The sequence below is a fragment of the Thalassophryne amazonica genome, chromosome 11 (genome assembly GCF_902500255.1).
Source record: "Thalassophryne amazonica chromosome 11, fThaAma1.1, whole genome shotgun sequence".
NCBI classification, from domain to species: Eukaryota; Metazoa; Chordata; class Actinopteri; order Batrachoidiformes; family Batrachoididae; genus Thalassophryne; species Thalassophryne amazonica.
Window position 1 is genome coordinate 18,984,103 of NC_047113.1, and position 22,446 is coordinate 19,006,548.

Sequence of the window (22,446 nt, forward strand, 5' to 3'; positions counted from 1 at the left end):
ATGTTTCCACGGATCATCCTTGAGATGTTTCGGCAGCTTAATTGGAGTCCACTTTGGGTAAATTCAGTTGATTGGATATGATTTGGAAAGACACACACCTGTCGACATATAAGGTCCCACAGTTGACAGTGAATGTCAGAGCACAAACCAAGCATGAAGTCAAAGGAATTGTCTGTAGACCTCAGAGACAGGATTGTCTGAAGGCACAAATCTGGGGAAGGGTACAGAAACATTTCTGCTGCTTTAAAGGTCCAAAGAAAACAGTGGCCTCCGTCATCTGTAAATGGAAGAAGTTCAGATCCACCAGGACTCTTCATAGAGCTGGTCGCCCATTTAAACTGAGCAAAGGACCTTAGTCAGGGAGGGGACCAAGAACCCAGTGGTCACTCTGTCATAGCTCCAGCATTCCTCTGTGGAGAGAGGAGAACCATCCAGAAGGACAACCATCTCTGCAGTAATCCACCAATCAGGCCTGTATTGTGGAGTGACCAGACGGAAGCTGCTCCTTAGTAAAAGGCACATGGCAGCCCATCTGGAATTTGCCAAAAGGCACCTGAAGGACTCTCAGACCATGAAAAACAAAATTCTCTGGTCTGGTGAGACAAAGATTAAACTCTTTGGCATGAATGCCAGACATCATGTTTGGAGGCAACCAAGTACCATCGCTACAGTGAAGCATGGTGGTGACAGCATCATGCTGTGGGGATGTTTTTCAGCAGCAGGAACTGGGAGACTCCTTAGGATTGAGGGAAAGATGAATGCAGCAATGTACAGAGACATCCTGGATGAAAACCTGCTCCAGAGCGCTCTTGACCTCAGACTGGGGCAACGGTTCATCTTTCAGCAGTTCAGTGACCCTAAGCACACACCCAGATATCAAAGGAGTGGCTTCAGGACAACTCTGTGAATGTCCTTGAGTGGCCCTTAATCATAGCATGTGATTTTCAGAGTTTTTTTTTTTTTTTTTTTAGATTCTGTCTCTCACAGTTGAAGTGTAAATTTACAGACCTCTCCATTCTTTGTGGGAAAACTTGCAAAATCGACAGTGGGTCAAATACTTATTTGCCTCACTGTATGCAAATGTGATTTCTTAGTTTTTTTTGTTTGTTTTTTTTTAATCAATTTTGCAGAAGTTAAAAAAATATGATGTCATTTTAGGATGTTGTTAGTAGAATTTTGAGGGGAAAAAAATTAATTTAATCCATTTTGCAATAAGGCCATAGCATAACAAAATGTGGAAAAAGTGAGGCGGCCTGAATACTTTGCGAATGCACTGTAGATGTAGTTTTGAATTTTTACTGATGCTTCTCTGTAGTTAAAGAGACTGTCAGCCTCATGGTCAATGTTTGGATTAGAAAATGTAGCTTATCTGCTTTGAGTTATTCCTGAAGGACATTTGGGTTTTCCAGGAGGAAGTCAAGGTTGTACACACACATACCCACGTGCATGTGCACGCACACACACACACACACACACACAATTGCTGAAAACTTGAATAAGCAAGAAATAAAAAGCTGTCTTCTGATGCTTTCTTTTGTGTAAATGTGCACAGATAACGTATGGAAACTATATAATCCTATTATGTAAGTAAGTCCCTTCGTCTTTTCCCTTGTTTTCACTCAGGCTCATCACATGCAGATCCAACGTGGATCTGCATGTTGACTTGGCACAAGTTTTATGCCAGATGCCCTTCCTGACGCAACTTCACTTTGTACATGGAGAACAAGCAAGGGTCCACACTGGGAACAAGCGCACTGAGCCACGTGCTTGGCCACCACCCCCTAATATGATTTCGATAAAATAAAATGATTTCAAACTTGGTTGACATATGTATACATGTTGTGAAATAACCTTGAAGGAGTTCACAGGTAACAGTGTGACATTTATGAAATTCAGTGCTATGTTGAGAGAATTTCGGTCAATCATATTTATTTTTGTATTTGTACAATGTACAATCGTATGCCAGATTCTGCTGGCAGCCGGTCTGCTCTGTATTAGCCTGATCCTGCCGGATCTCAGGAGCTAAGCAGTGTGGGTTCTGGATAGTACTTGGATGGGAGACCTCTTTGGAACACCAGGGGCTGTGTGTGTTTCTCCACTTAAAACTGGGGTCTCACCAAGAAGGGCATCTGGCGTAAAAATTGTGCCAAATACCAATACTGATCTGACTGTATCCACTGTAGCCACTCCAAACAAAAGCAGCCGAAAGGACAACAACAAACGTATGTTAGATTCTGCTACTATAAAAAACTGCATCTGTTGCGGTACTGATGTCTGTCAGTTTTGGATTAATTAGTGTTTCTGGTTTTGGGTAACTCCATTCTTCTCCATTTTGGTTGATATTTCCAAGTGTGTATTTAGTGTTGGTCTCTCTGTCTCTGTGTGTGCATGTGTGTCAGTTCAAGTCCACTTCCTGTTTTATTTTGACATGGTCTTTCTTTGTCTATGTTTGCTTTTTGTCCTGTTTGTGCTCCCGCCTGTGTCCTAATTACCCCGTTTTCTTAATTGCCCCTTAGTCTACTAAACCTTGCTTTTGTTTCTCCATTACTGGAACGTCAGTTGTTTTTCTTCATGTTTCCCAGTGATTTGTTTTTCCCCCCAGGTTTGGGCTACAGTTGGACTCACACTGCTTCTTTGTGTTTCCTGAGATTAGCCTGATAATTAGTGGACTTTTACCTGGAGTGTTTGTTCTCTGTTTTGAACCTCTGCTGTTTCTGCAATCAACCCATCTGCCTGCTCCGTCATGGACACATCTGCTATTCCTCAGACCATCCCTGCATGACCTTGGACTGTCACTAGAATTTTCATAAAGATCTTTGGTAGTGACTCTGCAGAGAACCACCAAACCATGTCCAACCCTGCTGGGAGGACTTTTTGCGCAATTAATAACGATGCTTAGAACCAGGAAACTCATGGACATATCCAGCAGATGCTCACTCAGCAGACAGGCATTATGGAGAAGTTTTCTGCTATGTCTGGTTGCCCATGGGTTGCCTCCACTCTGGTGTTTTCTGTGGTTCTGGCTGCAGATGGTGGATTCCCTCCAGTCCCACACACTGAGGCTGAGACAGCTCATCTCACCTGCCTGCAGGGAGGGTGTCAACTGGCGTACCTGATCTGTTCTTGTATTTGAGGCAGCTGATGCATGATACGTCTCGTTTCTTCCTGCTGTTCCTGTTTCCAGGGAGGGTGACAAGTAGCACATCGCTTCTCCGCCGCAGCCATCAGCAGTTCTACAATCAATGACTCGAAGTGCAGCAGTTCTCCAGTTCCCATTGCAGCCTGCTCCACTTTTACAGACAATCTCACAGCCTTCAGCTGGGCTACAGTTGCCGGAGTTATGGTCCTCGCTGAGCTCCGTTGCACTTTCCTCCGAGTCTTTTTCAGTACTCCCAGAGTCCACCCCACAGTTTGCTACTACTATCTCCAGAGCTCACTTCACAATTTTCTGCTGGACTTCCAAAGTCCACCAGAGTTTCCTGCTTCAGAGTTCTTCTTCAGAGTCATCCACAGAATTTTTAATTTACTGAGCCTCATCAAGACGATGTTGCAGCCACAGGGCAGCAACATCCCAGACCTCGATCAAGAGGAAGCTGTGGATCCTGTTCCTGCCATTTCTGTCTTTATGGCAACTAAAAAACCTGAAGTGTTCCTTCTTCCATGGCTGCTAAGAAAGATAGGCTCCAGTGTCTCTGAGGCAGCTGATGAACAGCGCGCCTCACCTGTCCCTACAGCTGCTGTCACTGAGGTGGCTGAAAGTGAGGTGCAAGTGAGGTTCCTCACTTACTGTTCCTGCCCCAATGGCGGCTGGAAAATGGTGTGCCTCACCTGGTGTTCTTGTCTCCGAGGTGACTTAAAAAAACTGCACACATCACCAGTTCCTGCAGTTCCTGTGTTCCTGCAGTTTCTGTTCCTAAAATAGATGAAGAACAATATGCCTTATTTCTTCCTGCAGCTCTTGTGCCTAAAGGCCCTGTCACACCTTGATGATTTAGCCAACCCATGCCGATGTATAAAAATTTCGATGTTGGGATGTTTCAATTTTGTGCATATACATAACGTATTCATAATGATTTGGACATATACATAAAGTATTAGTAACTTATATAGAACGCTTGGATAACTTATAGATAACTTATACCAACAAATGCTAGCATGTTGCCAGCATTCACAACTTATGCCCAACGATAGTCTAACTCATGCATAGCATGCAGCAGCATATCGCCGATGATCATAATGTCATAACCTATAACTAGGCTGCCGCACTAGACATCGCAGTATCAACATCACCATCATGCCAAAGAAAGCTTTGAAGAACGCTGCCAAGAACTCTCATGGCTGTGACTGTGGACATGGATGCAAGGACGATCCATCATCGCCCACACCTTCACCCTCACACTCACCCTCTGTAAGTTAGAAACACATTCAGTAAGTTCTGTGGTCATCTGCAACACATCAAATATGTCTACATATGTCAGTATGCGTTGGAGATAAGTTTGATATAAGTAGGTTCAGAGGTTCAGAAGACGTTACTCATAGGTTAGAAATGCGTTTTGGGTATGGTAGACATTATCTCGAAGTATTTCAACTTATCAGTAACTTACAAGTAACTGGTGTAAACGTTTCAATGATCGCATAACTTACCGACAACTTATGGTCAATGTATATGACATATACCATCATGCTTCATCGTACTCTTAACTTATACAAAACTTTCCCATACGTTATTCAACATACACCAGCGTATTTCCCAAATTTTTCATCCCTCGGCATGCATTGGCTAAATCGTCAAAGTGTGACAGGTCCATTAGGACACCAAAAGATAGCACACCTATACCGTTCATACATTTTCTGTTCCTGAGGTAGTGGAGGAAAGATGCGCCTCATCTGTCCCTGGAGTGTCTGTCACTGAGGCAACCGAGAACTGGTATGCCTCTCCACCTCTAAGGCTTTGAGGCTGCTGAGAACCAGCGTGTCTCCTATCTTCCTGCTGTCTCTGTGTCTAAGTGTGACACCAATGTATTAATTGGACCCCAAAATGCAGACAACAGATGCAGCTTTTAGTAAAAATGCTAAAGTAATTTAATTTTACAAGGAGTGCAAAGGTCAGGATGGTGATCAGGATTGTCCTTGGAGGCCAGTGGGTCTGGAGGCTTGGTGTAGGCAATCAGGAGGTGAGGATGGCCGTGGCAGTCTGAGAAAACACAGGAGACAAACAAAGTTAAATCCAGTCTCAAAATAGTTCACACGAAACAGAATCATCTGAGAACTACGACCGTGAGCCAAGTGTACTGCAGGAGGTACACTAGATACGAAGAGTGGAAGAATGACCTGGTCTTTAAATGAAACAGGAGTGGGTGATCATTTTTTTTAGCTGTCAGGGAGTGAGATTTTACTGACTACCACATGCACAGTGACTCCTGCTGGCCTACGTCAACATACAACCGTTCCCCTGGTGTTTGGTATATATTTTGCACTTTGAGATCTTCTCTGTGTTATGGATTTGATCCCCAAAAACCTGGGTTAGACTCCACTGCAGGGAGGCTGAAAGGAAAAAGAAAACCAGATTTATTATACAAGAACAAGTGCAGTGTGAATGGTGAGTACAGTCTTGGAGGTTAGCTGAGTGGAGACCCGGCCCGCGTTGTGATGGGAACTGGAGGTCGCAGCCCAAGTGGATCTGGTGTGCAGGTGGAGTTCCAAGGTGTGGAATGGTGCGAGGTCCGTGGTCCAGGTGGCCTCCAGTGGAGCTGACGGAGAGTGGTGTCACTACAGAGATGGAGAAACTGTATGAGGGTGGCAGTGTACAATAGCTAAGAACCAAAAATACCACAGGTGTCAAAAATCAGGTAGATAACATTCAGAGAGTCCAGGAATTACTGCAACGGAACGCAAACAGTTGACTCTATCCAGAAATAGAGAGGCCAGGTACTAGGTCGTGAACACTGAGTTTCTGGCGCCGATGAGCTGTTGGACCAGGGTTTTTATGGAGGCAGGTTGATTGTAGACAGGTGTGCTCATCAGCTCCACAAGGAATGCCACCTGGAAGAGAGAGAGAGCAGAGGAGCAGAAACCAGGGTGACACACAACAGTACCCCGCCCCTCAATGGGAGCCCCCAGGCGACCTACCGGGCTGATCAGGATGCTCCCGGTAGAAGTCCCGGAGAAGGGAAGGGTCCAAGATGAGGCTCTGCTTGACCCAGGAGCGTTCTTCAGGCCTATAACCCTCCCAGTCCACCAGATATTAAAAACCCTGACCATGCCGACGAACATCCAACATCTAGTTGACCGTCCAGGCCGGATGACCGTCGACAATCCGGGCAGGAGGAGGCGGTGGAGCCGGTGGACACAGTGGACTGGAGCACACAGGCTTGAGCCGGGACACGTGGAAGACCGGGTGGATCTGCAGGGAACGAGGCAGACGGAGATGCACAGAGATAGGGTTGACCACCCGATCAACCACAAATGGACCAATGTAGCGAGGCGTGAGCTTGGGGGACTCTGTCTGTGGAGGAATGTCCCGCGAAGAGAGCCACACCTCCTGCCCGGACTGGTAGACGGGGGCCGGGGCGTGGTAATGGTTAGCATGATGTTCCATCCTCTCCTTAGCCCGCAGAAGGGCGGAACAGGCTGTCCTCCACACCCGATGGCAATGCCTGAGGTGGGCCTGAACTGATGGCACCGCTATGTCTGCTTCCTGTAGAGGGAACAGGGGAGGTTGCTAGCCCAGTGACACTTCGAAAGGAGTAAGTCCAGTAGCTGAGGAGACCTGAGAATTGTGAGCATATTCAATCCAAGGAAGGTAGGTGCTCCATTCAGTCAGGTGGGAGGACGAGACACACTTCAGGGTGGATTCCAGGTCCTGGTTGGCCCGTTCCGCCTGACCATTGCTCTGTGGATGGTAACCGGAGGAGAGGCTTACCAAGGCCCCATGTGCCGCACAGAAGCTCCTCCAGACCTGAGAGGTGAATTGGGGACCTCGGTCCGACACCACATCCGAGGGTATGCCATGCAACCGCACCATGTGGTGGACTAGGAGGTCAGCCATCTCCTGGGCCGTTGGAATCACCGGCAGAGCCACAAAGTGTGCCGCCTTGGAAAACCGATCCATGATCGTGAGGACCACGGTGTTACCCTGGGATGGAGGTAGTCCTCTGACAAAGCCCAGGCAGACGTGGGACCAGGGGCGGCTTGGCGTGGGAAGCGGTTGAAGAAACCCAGCTGGCCGATGATGAAGAGGCTTGCCCCTGGCGCAGATGGTACAAGCTTGGACGTAGGCACGCACGTCTGCCTGGACTGAGGGCCACCAGAAGCGACGACGTACCAGGTCTACAGTTCGGGAAACCCCAGGATGGCAGGCGAGTTTAAACGCATGGCAGAAGGTGAGGACTTCCGATCGAGCTTCTGGCAGAATGAAAAGCCGCCCGGGAGGTCCTCCTCCAGGATCCAGATGTCTGTCCAAAGCCTCCCGGACGACTCTCTCAATATCCCAGGTAAGGGCCCCCACGACCATGGAACGAGGCAGGATTGAGTTCGACGTGGAGGGGGGGTCTGTGCGTTCGAACTGGTGCGATAAGGAGTCTGGTTTTCCATTCTTGGTTCCGGGTCAGTAAGTAAGATTGAAGTTGAAGCGTCCAAAAAACAAGGACTACCTGGACTGACGGGAATTGAGACGTTTGGCTGTTTTTATGTATTCCAGGTTCTTGTGGTCTGTCCAAATGGTGAATGGAACTGCGACCCCCTCCAGCCAGTGTCTCCACTCCGCCAGAGCCTCCTTAACCGCCAGAAGTTCCCAGTTCCCAACATCATAGTTCCTCTCCGCAGGGGTCAGCCGGTGGGAGAAGAAAGCACATGGATAGAGTTTGTTGTCTGTGGTGGACCGCTGAGACAGGACGGCACCAATACCGGAATCGGAGGTATCAACCTCCACAACAAACTGGCGGTCTGGATCAGGTTGGAGCAAGATTGGTGCAGTGGAGAACCTGTGTTTAAGGTCCCGGAAGGCTCTGTCAGCTGAGGCAGACCACTGAAATGGGACCTTAGGGGAAGTGAGTGCTGTGAGAGGCGAGGTAACAATACTGAAGTTTCGAATGAATCTGCGATAGAAATTAGCAAAACCAAGAAACTGTTGTAATTGTTTTCGGGATGTCGGAACTGGCCATTGAGTTACAGCTGTGACTTTACTGGGATCTGGCTTAACTGTGTTGGGAGAAATTATGAAGCCAAGGAAGAAAATAGTTGACTGATGGAATTCACATTTCTGGGCCTTTACAAACAACCGGTTCTCCAACAACTGCTGGAGTACTAAGCGCACGTGCTTGATATGTTCACAGAGAGATTGAGAAAAAAATGAGGATATCGTCAAGATAGATGAAAACAAACCGGTTGAGGAAGTCCCGAAGGACATCGTTAACTAGAGCTTGGAAGGTGGCGGGAGTGTTTATGAGACTGAAAGGCATAACCAGATATTCAAAATGTCCGAGAGGAGTGTTGAAGGCAGTCTTCCACTCATCACCCTCCCTGATCCGAACCAGGTGATAGGCATTTCTGAGGTCTAATTTGGAAAAAACTGAGGCCCCCTGCAGGGGACTGAATGCAGAATCTAAAAGGGGGAGTGGGTACCGATTGGGGACCGTTATGGCATTCAGCCCCCGGAAGTCAATGCAGGGGTGCAGAGTACCATCCTTTTTCCCAACAATGAAGAAGTCTGCCCCCAGAGGGGACGACGAGTGACATATCAGCCCAGGAGACAAGGAGTCCCAGATATTGGTCTCCATTGCCTCACGTTCCGGGCGCGACAGATTGTAGAGTCGACTGACAGGATACTTGGCGCCCGGAAGTAAGTCAATGGCGCAGTCATAAGGACGGTGCGAGGGGAATGACAGAGCACGATCCTTACTGAACACCTCAGCTAGATCATGATACTCTATGGGGACTACAGATAGATCAGGAGGTGAAGTGACCTCCTCCCTGACCTTAACACTGGGCGGAATGGATGATCGAAGACACTCACGGTGGCAGGCCTCGCTCCGCTGTGTGACTGACCCGGTTGGCCAATCAATCCGGGGATTGTGTTTGATAACCCAAGGAGAACCTAAAACCAGGGGGGACGTGAAAGAAAACACAAAGAACTGGATTGTTTCCCGGTGGTTCCCAGATACCACTAGAGTGACCGGTTCGGTTTGATGTGTTATAGCAGGTAGGGGAGTGACGTATAAAGCATGCACTGAAAGGGGCATGTCCAGTGCCACCACCAGGATGCAAGAATTGATTACAACCTTGCAATCCAAAAAATTCCCTTCTGCCCCAGTGTCAATTAGTGCAGGAATAGATAAAGAACGGTCATTAAACAAAAGAGTACCCGGGATTTGGGTGCGTCCAGATTGAACACCCGTGAATGTTATCTGGCTCATCCTTAGCCCGGAGTCTAAGGATGAGCGTTGGTTTTTGGCCGCACGGGACAAGAAATGCGGATGTGGCCAGTGGCAGCACAATATAAACATTCCCCAGCCTCCAGTCTCCGCTGGCGCTCCTGTGGCGATAATTTGGCCCTGCCGAGCTGCATAGGCTTGTCAGCAGGGGGAGCTGGAGGTCTGGGAACAGACACAGCAGTGGAGCTCGGGAAAGAAGGACCCGGTCCAGACCGCAGAGGGATCCGAGCGGCAGCACTCCGGTCAGCCTTCTGGCTTTTCTCTCGCCGACGCTCCCTCAACCGGTTATCAATACAGATTGCTAATGAGATTAATTGATCCAGTGATTCTGGTGAATCACGGATCGCCAGTTTGTCCTTTAATGCCTCCGATAAACCGTTAACGAATACGCTTTGCAGCGCCGCAGAGTCCTAGCCGGCCTCCGCAGCGAGAACCTGGAAGTCAACTGCATACTCCACAGCACTCCGTTGCTCCTGCCTCAGGGACAATAACTGCTGGGAAACAGAGTAACTACGTTGTGGGTGATCGAAAACTAACCGAAATTCTTTGGAAAAGAGTGAAAAGGAGTGCAGCAGAGGGGATACTGTGCTCCAGAGGGAGGTAGCCCACTTGAGGGCCTCCCCACGGAGCAAGTTGATGACGTAATAAACTTTACTGAGGTCAGTGGAATACTGAGATGAACGCTGGGAAAAAACAAAGGAACACTACATGAGGAAGGAAGAGCATGTAGCAACATCATCAGAATATGGTTCAGGATGACAAATAAACGGTTCGGGGACTAAACTGGGAGATGCGGAGGCCTGTATGAGTTGTACTGGAGCGGAAACCGGAGCAGGAGGTGGAACCGAGGTAAGCTTCTCAATGGTTGCGGCTAAAGTGGACAATATGGTGTGTGTGTGTGTGTGTGTGTGTGTGTGTGTGTGTGTGTGTGTGTGTGTGTGTGTGTGTGTGTGTGTGTGTGTGTGTGTGTGTGTGTGTGTGTGTGTGTGTGTGTGTGTGTGTGTGTGTAACCTGTTGGGAGAGGTCCCGTACATGATCCGACAGTGTAGCGAGTTGTTGTTGTTGCTGACCAAGGAAGGCGCCCTGGGTGGAAAGGGCCTGTTGTAGCTTGTCTGACCCTGCGGAGTCCATGATGTTGGTCAGAAACTTCTGTTATGGATTTGATCCCCAAAAACCTGGGTTAGACTCCAGTGCAGGGAGGCTGAATGGAAAAAGAAAACCAGATTTATTGTACAAGAACAAGTGCAGTGGGAATGGTGAGTACAGTCTTGGAAGATAGCTGAGTGGAGACCCGGCCTGCGTTGCGGTGGGAACTGAAGGTCGCAGCCCAAGTGGATCTGGTGTGCAGGTGGAATTCCAAGGTGTGGAATGTGCGAGGTCCGTGGTCCAGGTGGCCTCCAGTGGAGCTGACGGAGAGTGGTGTCACTACAGAGATGGAGAAACTGTATGAGGGTGGCAGTGTACAATAGCTAAGAACCAAAAATAGCACAGGTGTCAAAAATCAGGTAGATAACATTCAGAGAGTCCAGGAATTACTGCGACGGAACGCAAACAGTTAAATATAAATAAAATTATAAATATAAGTATAAAGTATAAATAAAAGTCCAAGGTATGATGTCTATATGTATAAATACATCCATTAAAGTATAAATAAATGTATAAATAAAAGATAAAAATACATTTATTTATTTATGCATTGCACTATTTTTTAAACTCTTAATTTATTTTTGGTCCATTTAAAAAATGCGTCATGAAGAGGAAAAACACATATATATGACAGCAGTCTATAAGTCACATTGATTTTTGAAATTTAGTGCTACTGGTTTATGCAGTAACAATTAGAACTTGTTTAATGTGTGCATTATTTATCTATAGCACAAATACAGCATCAGCGAACAGAAGCTGTTGGGCTAATTAATGTTATTGTACAAGGCACAAAGAACTTGAGTAAACTGCTTTGTGTCATCACTGAACAGATTATCATAGGTGAGGTAAAGGTGTAATGTAAATAAATATTTGAACACTCAGTGCATTATTTATAACACAAGCATCACATCAGTCTCATCATGCTTGAGATTCTCAAAACGCCAGAGGGAGTTTTTCCTTATCACTGTGACCTGTGTGCTTGTTCGGGGGTAAGGTTAGGCCATACCCGTGTGAAGCGCCTTGAGGCCGCTTTGTTGTGATTCGGCACTATATAAATGAAATAAATAAATCAGTGGGCCAAAGTTAACGGGATAATTAATGTTATTGTAGGAGCCACAAAGAACTATATGCTGCCATCACTGAGCAGATGATCATAAGTGAGGTAAATACACACACACTCATCTTCATCCGCTTAGTCCAATTAAGGGTCGCGGGGGGCTGGAGCCTATCCCAGCACTCATAGAGCACGAGGCGGGGTACACACAGGACAGTCTGTCACAGGGCCACAAACAAACACATACACACCCACACACACACCTACGGACAATTTTAAAGATTCCAATCCACCTAACCCGCATGTTTTTGGATGTGGGAGGAAACCGGAGCACCCGGAGGAAACCGGAGAACATGCAAACTCCACACAGAAAGGCCACAGGCAGGAATTGAACCCATGACCTTCTCACTGTGAGACAACAGTGCTAACCACTAAGCCACCATGCTGCCCCATAAGTGAGGTAAATGTGCATTGTAATTAAACATTTGAAAACTTTGCACATTATTTATAATGCAAACAGTGCATTTGACAGCAGAAGATAATGGGTTAATTCATGTTAGTGTAGGAGGCACAAAGAGGTTAAACTGCTTCTTTTGGCCACTGAACAGCTGAAAACATCTGTTCAGTGGCTCTGTTCAATGCAGTTAAATCTTTGAAAACTTTTGTACAACATTTGTAAAATAGCTTTAACTTAGTTTAGCCTAGCTGACCTGCTATTTCTGTTCTTGGGGGTCTCACACAGTTAAAACAAGTGTTGTTCCAAGTAGTATGAAGGTCACGTTCCATCTTTTTATTCAAGAGAGTGAGCTTTCAGTTTGAGAGCATGATGTATTAAATGTACTCATTCTTTAAGACAAAGAATGCCTCCCATTCAGAGGTTTTTACTCTTGTTTATGGCAATTGCCATCCACCTTAATGGTGCATTACGTCACCTCCTCCAGATGGTGAGTTACCGTCCTTCAGCAGCTTGTCAAAAATGTAGATGGTGCCATCTTGTGGTCATAGATGATAATGCAGTATTTTGTTTCATATGCAGGTTTCTTTCAAATATAAGTTGTAAGACCTCACAAACCAATATTTAAGGAAACAAAAAAAAATGTGATGTGTAGTACAGAGAATACAGCAACGGGATTGTAATTTTTTTTTTTGTTGTGCATATAAGATCTTAAGGGGAAACTAGCTAATTGCGTACGGTCAAGTGGTGGGCACAGCTAACCAAAAAGTTAGCTTTGATAACTGGTAATCAGCTAACTGAAAAGTTATCTTCTTTAACGCTAAACGGATAAACTGCCTAAAAACTTATCGGAAGCTACAGATAACCAATAACTTTAAATTTTCCCTCCCGTACGCTCTCAGCTACTAAGCAGCTGATTTTGAGTTTAAATACCACCAAAGCTCCTGATAGAACTAATGGCGATCACAAACTGAACCAGCCAATGAGCCAGTGCTCATCTTTGTGCACTCTACCCACTGCTGTAAGAAAGCGTCATTTACCCTGACAGGATACAGTGGTCCCGCGATGAGACAGAGGTCTTGAAATGGAAAGCAGAATTAAAATAATGCATTAATTCTGAAGATTTGAACATTGACACACAGATCCCCAAAGGGGATTCTGGGTATTTTCATTTTTTTTTCAACTTATTTTTATTTATATAGCGCCAGTTTTTTTTTATTATTATTATTATTTATTTATTTATTTATTTATTTTGCGTGTGCACGCGAACGAATCATCCGTGAAGATTATTTTATTTATTAACTACACAGATGTATAATAAAAGAAATGGTGACTGGTTTATAGCACAATTATGACAGAGTTGGAGGGGAGAGCGAGCAGCAGCACCACAGCAGTGGCATTCGCCTGGCGATGGACGCAAATTTGTGGCGTTGCGTGTCATCCAGTGTGAACGTGGCATAAACCTGTCAGATCTATGTTTTTTTTAATCTCCACGTGTGGGGTCTCTCAGGTTTTGGAAACCAACAGATAATTTTAAAATCCTGCGGTCGACAACACTGTGATATAACTGGTCACCAGTAGATGGCAGCGTTGTATGCATTTTGACACCAGTTGTATCACATGGCCTGAATCACAATTTTGCTTTTTGGAAAGGCTACCTGGGTTTCTTCTGGCATTTTTAGATAAAACAAACACAATAACGTCTATAAACCAAGAGAATATATTCACAAGAGTTTTAGGCACAATATACAAAGAGTTTAATGCTGTTGTCCATATGGAGCCTGATCAGAGCGTCTCAAATGCATTTTTCCTCTCGTGAACGTTTACCCATAATGCACTGCGCACACGCCATGTCCACACTAAAACCTTCCAAATTAGTGCATTACTTTAAAACTAAAACATATATCTGATATTTTTTTCACTTTATAAAACTTCAGACGTGACGTTAATTTAAATAACTTGTCCGAAATTAGTTTGGTTAAAATTCTAACCATAAGTTAAAACTCTACGCGGTCAAAAGAAATGAGTTTTTTCTTTTCTATGACCCGTTCTCCTTTGCCTGCAGAGGATAGAGCGGTTTCTTCTAGAACCAGCTCTTCTCTACTTGTAGAGGATAGAACTGTGCATCTACTACAAAAAGCTACGTCTGCGAAAATGTTAGCAGTCTAAAGATTATCAGAGTAAAACTTATCAGAAGATAATTGGTCCGATGATGGTTTTCAAAGTTATCTGAAAAGCTAATCCGAGCATGAAAATATTATCTTCGATAGCAGTTAGGGGATTAGTGGAACCGTGCCCACCACTGCCTACAGTATATCTTACATGGGTTGATTTATGTAGGGTGACCAAACGTCCTGTTTTCCCAGGACATGTCCTGTTTTCACATCCTGTCCTGGCTGTACTGTTTTTTAAGAAAGTGATGATAATGTCCTGGTTTTCATTGTTTTTCATTGGGCCATTAAATTGACTGGCATCGGCGTGTTACTAATTGCCGGGACTATAGGCGGAATGGAACCGGAACAACTGGTAATTGGCAGAATGGATAACAATCGGTGCAATGGGTCATTTTGTTTATATTACACCCAAAACAAGTATTGTGGAGAGGATGAGGTCTCACCATTAAAATAATCAAGTTAGTTAGCCACTATATAAAGCTATGGGTCAGCATTGGAAGCCCCAAACTCTTGACAGAACAGCGATGGAATGGCAAAACGAGAGCTTGTGTGGTGCCATCTAGTGTTAGTGAAGGTAAATTTTCCAATATGGCGATCAGCTATTCCGGTGATTAGTGCTAATTGGGACAGAAAAGAGATATGTTTGTGCTTTGAACATGACCGGGGGGGAGGGGACTTTCTGCTTTCTATGATAACATTTTATTACATTATCTTGAGATTGGTTATCAATAAAAAAAAAAAAAGCTGTTCTAACAATCTTTCCGTTACTTCTATTATCATTCTGGTTCTGTCATCCGTTCCCGTTCCGCCGATTAGTACCCGCTGCCAACTGAGTATCATTTGAGTATTTCATAGCCGGGCCGAGTTTCCTGGCTTTCGGTAATCAAAATATAGTCACCCTAATTTATGCAGAAACTTTACCTCAACATTTATTCTCATCAGTGACTTAATGTATCCTAGTGAGACATCACATTACTGTTGCTGTGAAGGTTGGTGTCAATCACGTAAGAATTAGAGTATTTAGTAAGCTATACTGTGGTGCACTGTGACCTGTGTGGATTACAGACTCTGAACATGTGTTCAGTGTCAGGGCAAGAACATGTTTGTTGTGTTCTAAATGATTTCCACCATCTGTCAAAAACAAATGAAGGATAACAGCATTCAAGATCTTTTCCCCTCCGTCTTTTTACATCTGCCTCCAAATTCCTTTGCTCTCAGCCATTTCCGACGTTGGCTTTTGGTATGATATCTTTCAGCAGCCATCCATCACTCAGATCAGGCTTTATTTACACTCTGGCAAGGGTGAAATCTGTGAAATTTGCTCCCAAACACCACCTCCTCTGGCCATTCCAGCAGCAGGCGTGGTCATGTGGATGCGAACAAAGATGGCCCCTCTCTGCCTCATTAAATAACTTCATTAAGGCTGCTGGCCTCCTGGGAAGACTGGAGCAGAACTAGTTCCAGTTAATGGACCAAATGACGCAGGCAACTTTCTCAGACTCAAAAACAGCACAGAGATTGGAACGTAGATGCTGAAAGTCTCAAAGGCAACTCACAGAATACAGTCTGACAGAGTAACAAAAAAATTTTATCAGTGAGGAAGGAAACAATATTTCACATTCATCATCCATATAATGCTCTGTCTGACTCTTTATAACTGATCAATAAATTCATAGTGTCTGAAGATAAGTGGTTTGGACTTCTTTCTCCCATCCAGGGCTCCTACTCCCCCACCACCTTCTCCGCCCACCAACACCTCTCCATCTTCAGCGCCTCGCTGTCCCTCCTGCAGAGGGAAGAAGTGGGCACTGGACACGACATCATGTCAGTGCCACTGCACAATCAGTGCTGAGAGCTGCATCCGGAAAGGACGCAGGCTCAATTCTCGCCGCTGCAGGTCAGACCATAAACACCACATAATGGAAGTAGAATAGCACTCAGAGAGTGCATGCCTCCAGCCAAATAACACCAGTCTATAAGTCACATTTATTTTTTACATGTGGTGCTACTGTTTTCATGCAATAAGTAGCAAAATTACTTTAATGGGTGCATTATTTATTTATAACAAACACCATGTCAGCAAGCAGATGCAGTGGCAGCGCCAAGGGGGGGCTTGGGGGGGCTTAAGCCCCCCACAATAATGAGCCAAGCTCCCCCCCCATAACTCTGCCAATAATGTGAATAGTGACTGACATATTTGTGGATCTCAACTGCACTTTTGCGCTGAGAATGTCTCATTATTGCGTAACTGAGCAAAGTGATGAATGTGTGTGTTCGGTGATTCACCAATGCTGAATCATCCTTCACAAACAGAATTTTCAGTTTTGCAAATAACCATTTATTTGTAAAAACCCACACACAAGTTACAAATCAGAAATTTGTGTTTGTGGATCACAAAGCACATGTACAAATCAAAGGATATTTGTAAATCAGCCTCTGTGCATTTTCAAGTATTAATGAGACAAATTTAACTCCATCCTCCACAAATTTAGGTTTCCTAAGTATTTATTACAGCCACTCTTAAAACTTAATAATTTTATTACTGGTAAATTTTAGAATTGATTTACACAACAAAAATATAAACGCAACACTTTTGGTTTTGCTCCCATTTTGTATGAGATGAACTCAAAGATCTAAAACTTTTTCCACATACACAATATCACCATTTCCCTCAAATATTATTCACAAACCAGTCTAAATCTGTGATAGTGAGCTGTGTGACTGCCCACAATAAAAGGCCACTCTGAAAGGTGCAGTTTTATCACACAGCACAATGCCACAGATGTTGCAAGATTTGAGGGAGCGTGCAACTGGCATGCTGACAGCAGGCATGTCAACCAGAGCTGTTGCTCGTGTATTGAATGTTCATGTCTCTACCATAAGCCGTCTCCAAAGGCATTTCAGAGAATTTGGCAGTACATCCAACCAGCCTCACAACCGCAGACCACGTGTAACCACACCAGCCCAGGACCTCCACATCCAGCATGTTCACCTCCAAGATCGTCTGAGACCAGCCACTCGGACAGCTGCTGAAACAATCGGTTTGCATAACCGAAGAATTTCTGCACAAACTGTCAGAAACCGTCTCAGGGAGCTCATCTGCATGCTCGTCGTCCTCATCGGGGTCTCGACCTGACTCCAGTTCGTCGTCGTAACCGACTTGAGTGGGCAAATGCTCACATTCACTAGCGTTTGGCACGTTGGAGAGGTGTTCTCTTCACGGATGAATCCCGGTTCACACTGTCCAGGGCAGATGGCAGACAGCGAGTGTGGCGTCATGTGGGTGAGCGGTTTTCTGATGTCAATGTTGTGGATCGAGTGGCCCATGGTGGCGGTGGGGTTATGGTATGGGCAGGCGTCTGTTATGGACGAAGAACACAAGTGCATTTTATTGATGGCATTTTGAATGCACAGAGATACCGTGACGAGATCCTGAGGCCCATTGTTGTGCCATACATCCAAGAACATCACCTCATGTTGCAGCAGGATAATGCACGGCCCCATGTTGCAAGGATCTGTACACAATTCTTGGAAGCTGAAAATGTCCCAGTTTTTGCATGGCCGGCATACTCACCGGACATGTCACCCATTGAGCATGTTTGGGATGCTCTGGACCGGCGTATACGACAGCGTGTACCAGTTCCTGCCAATATCCAGCAACTTCGCACAGCCATTGAAGAGGAGTGGACCAACATTCCATAGATCTTTGAGTTCATCTCATACAAAATGGGAGCAAAACCAAAAGTGTTGCATTTATATTTTTGTTGAGTGTAGATGAGATATATTTATTATCTCACAGGAATGTATCACAATTATCTGGGAACGACTTTTTGCGCAGGAATTCATCAAGCACGTTGGCTGCAGCTGCGCACTAACACGGGATATACAGAAGCTGTATATCATTGTTTGGCCAAATCCTTGGTGTTAAATTGGCAATAAATCTTTGATATAGACGATTTGTGTAAGGTTGATTCCATGCATTGTCTTGAGCACCATTTCAATGAATTCAGTTTGTATACCTATGTGCAAGTTTACTGAACTTGCAATCATTCTAAGTGATGTGTGTGTGCATTGATACTAGGGATGTGAATCATACAACAACTCACGATTCAATTCGATTCCAATTCTTGGGGTGACAATTCGATTTAGAATCGATTTTCGATTCAAAAAGCTCTGAGAAATAGTTATATTACTTAAAAAATGTTTATGTTTAAGAAAATGCAGCTTTACAAGGTTAATTAAGTGATTCTAGATGTAAATTTACTCATCTGCTTTGCCCGTTCGGAGTTAGCTGGCAGTTTAGCGAAGCGCTGGTCAGTAGTCGGCAGAGACCGCTGCTCCCCTCTTTTAGCTCTGGGTGATGGCGTAGCATGTGGGCTTGCGGATTTGAAGTGTTTCCGAAGTACTTAACTTTCACTTTGCAGATTTTGCACACTGCATAAGTCATGTCAAGCTCCTTCTTACGCAGCAAATAATAAAATCCAAAATGCGCCCAAACATTTGCCTTCAGCAAAGACAGTGCTGGCTGAATTAGCTCTTCGTCCACCATGCTAAGCTACAGCTCACGAATGTTTGAAGCACGCCGGACTCTCCCATCGCGGGGATGCTGTAGTACAGAAGCCGTTGCCTGGCAAACAGTACACGCAGCGAGTAAGCAAGAAAATGTTTTAAAAAATGCTTTTTAAAAATCGATTCTTGGACATTTTGGATCGATTCAGAATTGTAATAAATAAGAATCGCAATTCAGATGTGAATCGATTTTTTCCGACACCCCTAATTGATACCACATTATAGAGGAGAACGGGTGACTAAAACATGTACCTTGGTATTTATAAAGCAAAAAACTCTGTGAATTAGTTATTTACTACGCATAAAGTGCTGCAGTGAGCAGAAGCGAATGGGCTAATTAATTTTATTGTAGGAGGTACAAAGAACTCAGAGTAAACTGCTTCTTTTGGCCCCTGAACAGATGTTTTTGTCTGTTCAGCAGGTCTGTTCAATGTAAACTTTGAAAACTTTTGTAAAATATTTGTATAATGTAATAGCCTTAGCTTAGCCTAGTTCTGGTCTCACACAGTCCAAAGAAATGTTGTTCCGAGTAGTATGAAGGTTATTTTCCCTCTTGCTATTCAAGAGCATGATCTTTCAGTTTGAAAACATGATATATTAAATTTACTTGTTCTCAAAGTTTTTTCAAGTAGGTCTGGTTGCAAATATAGTTGGAGTTTAATCAAGTCTTCATTGGCCAAAGTCTGCTCATTAGAGGTGGGCGATACCAGGAATTTTGGTATTGATCCGATACCAAGTAAATACAGGCCCAGTATCGCCGATATCAATACCGATACTTCTTCATATTGAAGCAAAGGATCCAAAAGACCTAGGATAGAATTTCGCAAACATTATACGTGACAACAAAAATACTTTATTATCACAATCAACATTTTTGTTTAAAAAAAATATCACTCAACACAACTTAAAACAAAATCTCCTGACGTAGAGGGCTTGACAAACCACAATACAAGGGTGCGCTGCTCTGTGTTGTGTGACACAGTGCAGCGCTGCTCTTACAGAGAGTAGACTTTGATGAATCTGTGTGTGCAGCAGTCAGTGCGTGTGGGAGAGAAAAAAAGCTTGAGTATCGATCTTTTTACACGAGGATCGTTCAATATCAATACCAGCGTTGGTATCAATATTATCGATATTAGGATCGATCCGCCCACCTCTGTTGCTCATGTCTGTTTGAGATATCTTGCTGAAAGTCAGACAAAAAAAAAAAACAATGCTGGAAACATTACCTCATTGGTGGGCATAATTGGAAGGGAACTCCAAACAACTTCAAACACTTTGTCTTGCTATGTTAAAAAAAAAAATAATAATAATAATATTCTACAATATGGTGGCTCCAGCCATTCATGCAGACGCTCCCCAGAATGCAGTTTTGTTTTATAATCCAGATCCATCACTTTTACACTTTCTCTGAAAGCTCAAATTAAAAACAGTCATCACCTTGATCAGTCACGTTCATGTATAACCTTTTTGTGTGTGTGTGTGTGTTTTGTTTTTTTGGTTTTTTTTTGGGGGGGGGGGGTATTTTTGGTTGCAGGTGTGACGTAGTGAGGACTTGATGTGTTCACCTGCTTCCTCTTCACTTCTGCGCCTCGAACTGTACTGCTGACTCATCACCCATCTGGGATCAGTGCCATAGAACATACTGACATTTGGACATCCAGTACATGAGATTGAAGGAAGTATTATGGGATGCACAGATGTGACCCTGTGATATCCCTCAAATTCAGCAAGAAGTGCAGAGTTTACTGCGTAAGGTGAAAGGTTCTCATCTTACCATCTCATATTCTGTGAAAATGCTTCTTTCATGCCACACGTTGAGTAACAAAACTTGCGTAGAACGTGAACATGGCAGCTGCTTGGCAACTTTGAGGCTTTTACCCAGAATAGCTTATCTTGTGTGACAGAAGCCTACAGGTGAAAAATGCTGCTTTTCCCTTCACTTTGGAGGCTGGGCACCCTCAGGATTCTGCAGTCATTTAGTTGCTGTAAATGAGCAGTAGAACTTGTACACAAGTGGAAACAAGTGTGTCAGAAACAGCAGGGTGGATGCATGACACGAAGGTGGAAGGGAACCACCACACAAGGAGACACGTTTCATTGTGAGTCAAGGCCAACCTTTGCAGTGAAGATGTGTATTTGAAAACCAGCAGATGCTCCTGATGACAGCCACAGCAACAGGATAAAGGACATGCACAGGAACTGGCACCCCTGCATAAACACGAACCACATAGTGCCCCTACAACGCTGGGATGAAGTATATCTGTGTGGTCTCCCCTGTGAAAGACACAGATTTGTTATTCCTGCACCCGTTCACTCTCTCTCAAAGCCACAGGCTGGCTCTTCATGCCGCTTTCCAGCATTTGTTTAATTTGGGCCTTTTGTCTCCATCTTTCCTGTGCTGCTGAAGTGAAAGCAGCCGCTTTGCCTCTTTTGGGCAGTGAGGAGAATGACAATAATGAGGCCTGGCGGCTGTCCACTCTTTCACACACGAACATCCACACTTGCACCAGATGCACAGGCAACACTGCGAGCGCATGGTAACTGATGCAATCACAGGCACCTTCGCTCACACTCATCCACATCCATGCAAATGATCACACATGAAGATTAAGCAGGTAGCCTAAAAGCATTTATCCATCACGTGTGTAATTAGCAATTTATTGCAGCATCTTCATTATATATTTTATTGTAAGCATCTATTTTATATGATTCAGTCACACTGATAGAAAGGATATTCTATATGGCACAATGTGTCTTTGTTTTGCATTGTTCTTTTTATAATCCGTCTACAAAAGGACTGGCTGGGTGGTCAGCTACATGTGCACACTCAGCATCCAAACCAATACGCAAATGTTCTGAATTCAAAAGAGTCAGCCCACATGAGTAACAGATGGGAGACTATATACATTATAATGTGTATTTCAAACAATCAGCGGTGCAGTGCTGTCCGTGGCACCCAGAAATACCAAGCAAATAGCTGCTCCCGGTGCAATCAAAGGAAAACGTGGCTGTTTTTGTTGCATGGTAAAGCCGGGAGGAAAAGAGCATTATTCGTTTCGCACGTCTCGTTTATATTCCAGCTGAATCTCATGGTTTAAATCCGTGTTAGTTCACGACTGCTCAGCTTCTGGGTGGGAAAGGGGATTTGAACTCTGACTGTGTCAGCCGGGATGACGTCTTCAACAGCTTGTCAGTTGGCATGAAAGGCTAAAGGCGGAGCTCTGCTGACGTGAAGATGTAGAGAAGCCATAATGGCAGGTCATGAAGTTGAGACCCTTCCACAACCTGTATTCAGAGTTTGGACGTTTCATCAGTGAAGTCAGTAGCTTCTTGGGAAAGCCCGTAATTGATGTCCATAAGGAGCGATTTGATCCTGTTGGTTGAAGAATAGCCTTTGCAGGGGAGTCACCTAGTAACAGTGTGCACAATGTGCAGTCAGTCATCCGAATGGTTTGTACCAGCCTTGGGCAAAAGAGCATTGTGTCAGTGTGATAAGCTCTGTATTTATGCTCTCTTGATATGAGTTTTTTTTCTCATGTTGAATTTCATTGTTCAGTGTTTGATATGACTGACTGTCAATCAATGTTCAATCACTACCTCTATATATCATAACATATT

The 22,446-nt window shown here is 44.5% G+C and overlaps 1 protein-coding gene across 2 annotated transcripts in view; it reads left to right on the top strand.

Moving 5' to 3' along the window:
* The window catches only part of vegfba (vascular endothelial growth factor Ba), a 56,318-nt gene extending 34,155 nt beyond the window's left edge, over positions 1-22,163 (top strand). Inside the window, exons 7-8 of one of the 2 annotated variants that reach the window (XM_034181504.1) lie at positions 16,013-16,156; positions 20,363-22,163. In XM_034181504.1, coding sequence (XP_034037395.1) covers positions 16,013-16,156; positions 20,363-20,384 — 166 coding nt within the window. In that variant the 3' untranslated portion in view covers positions 20,385-22,163. Of the gene's footprint in view, positions 1-15,976; positions 16,157-20,362 lie in introns of both variants that reach the window. The other variant, XM_034181503.1, reaches the window with a different exon arrangement.
* Positions 22,164-22,446: the final 283 nt, after the last annotated feature.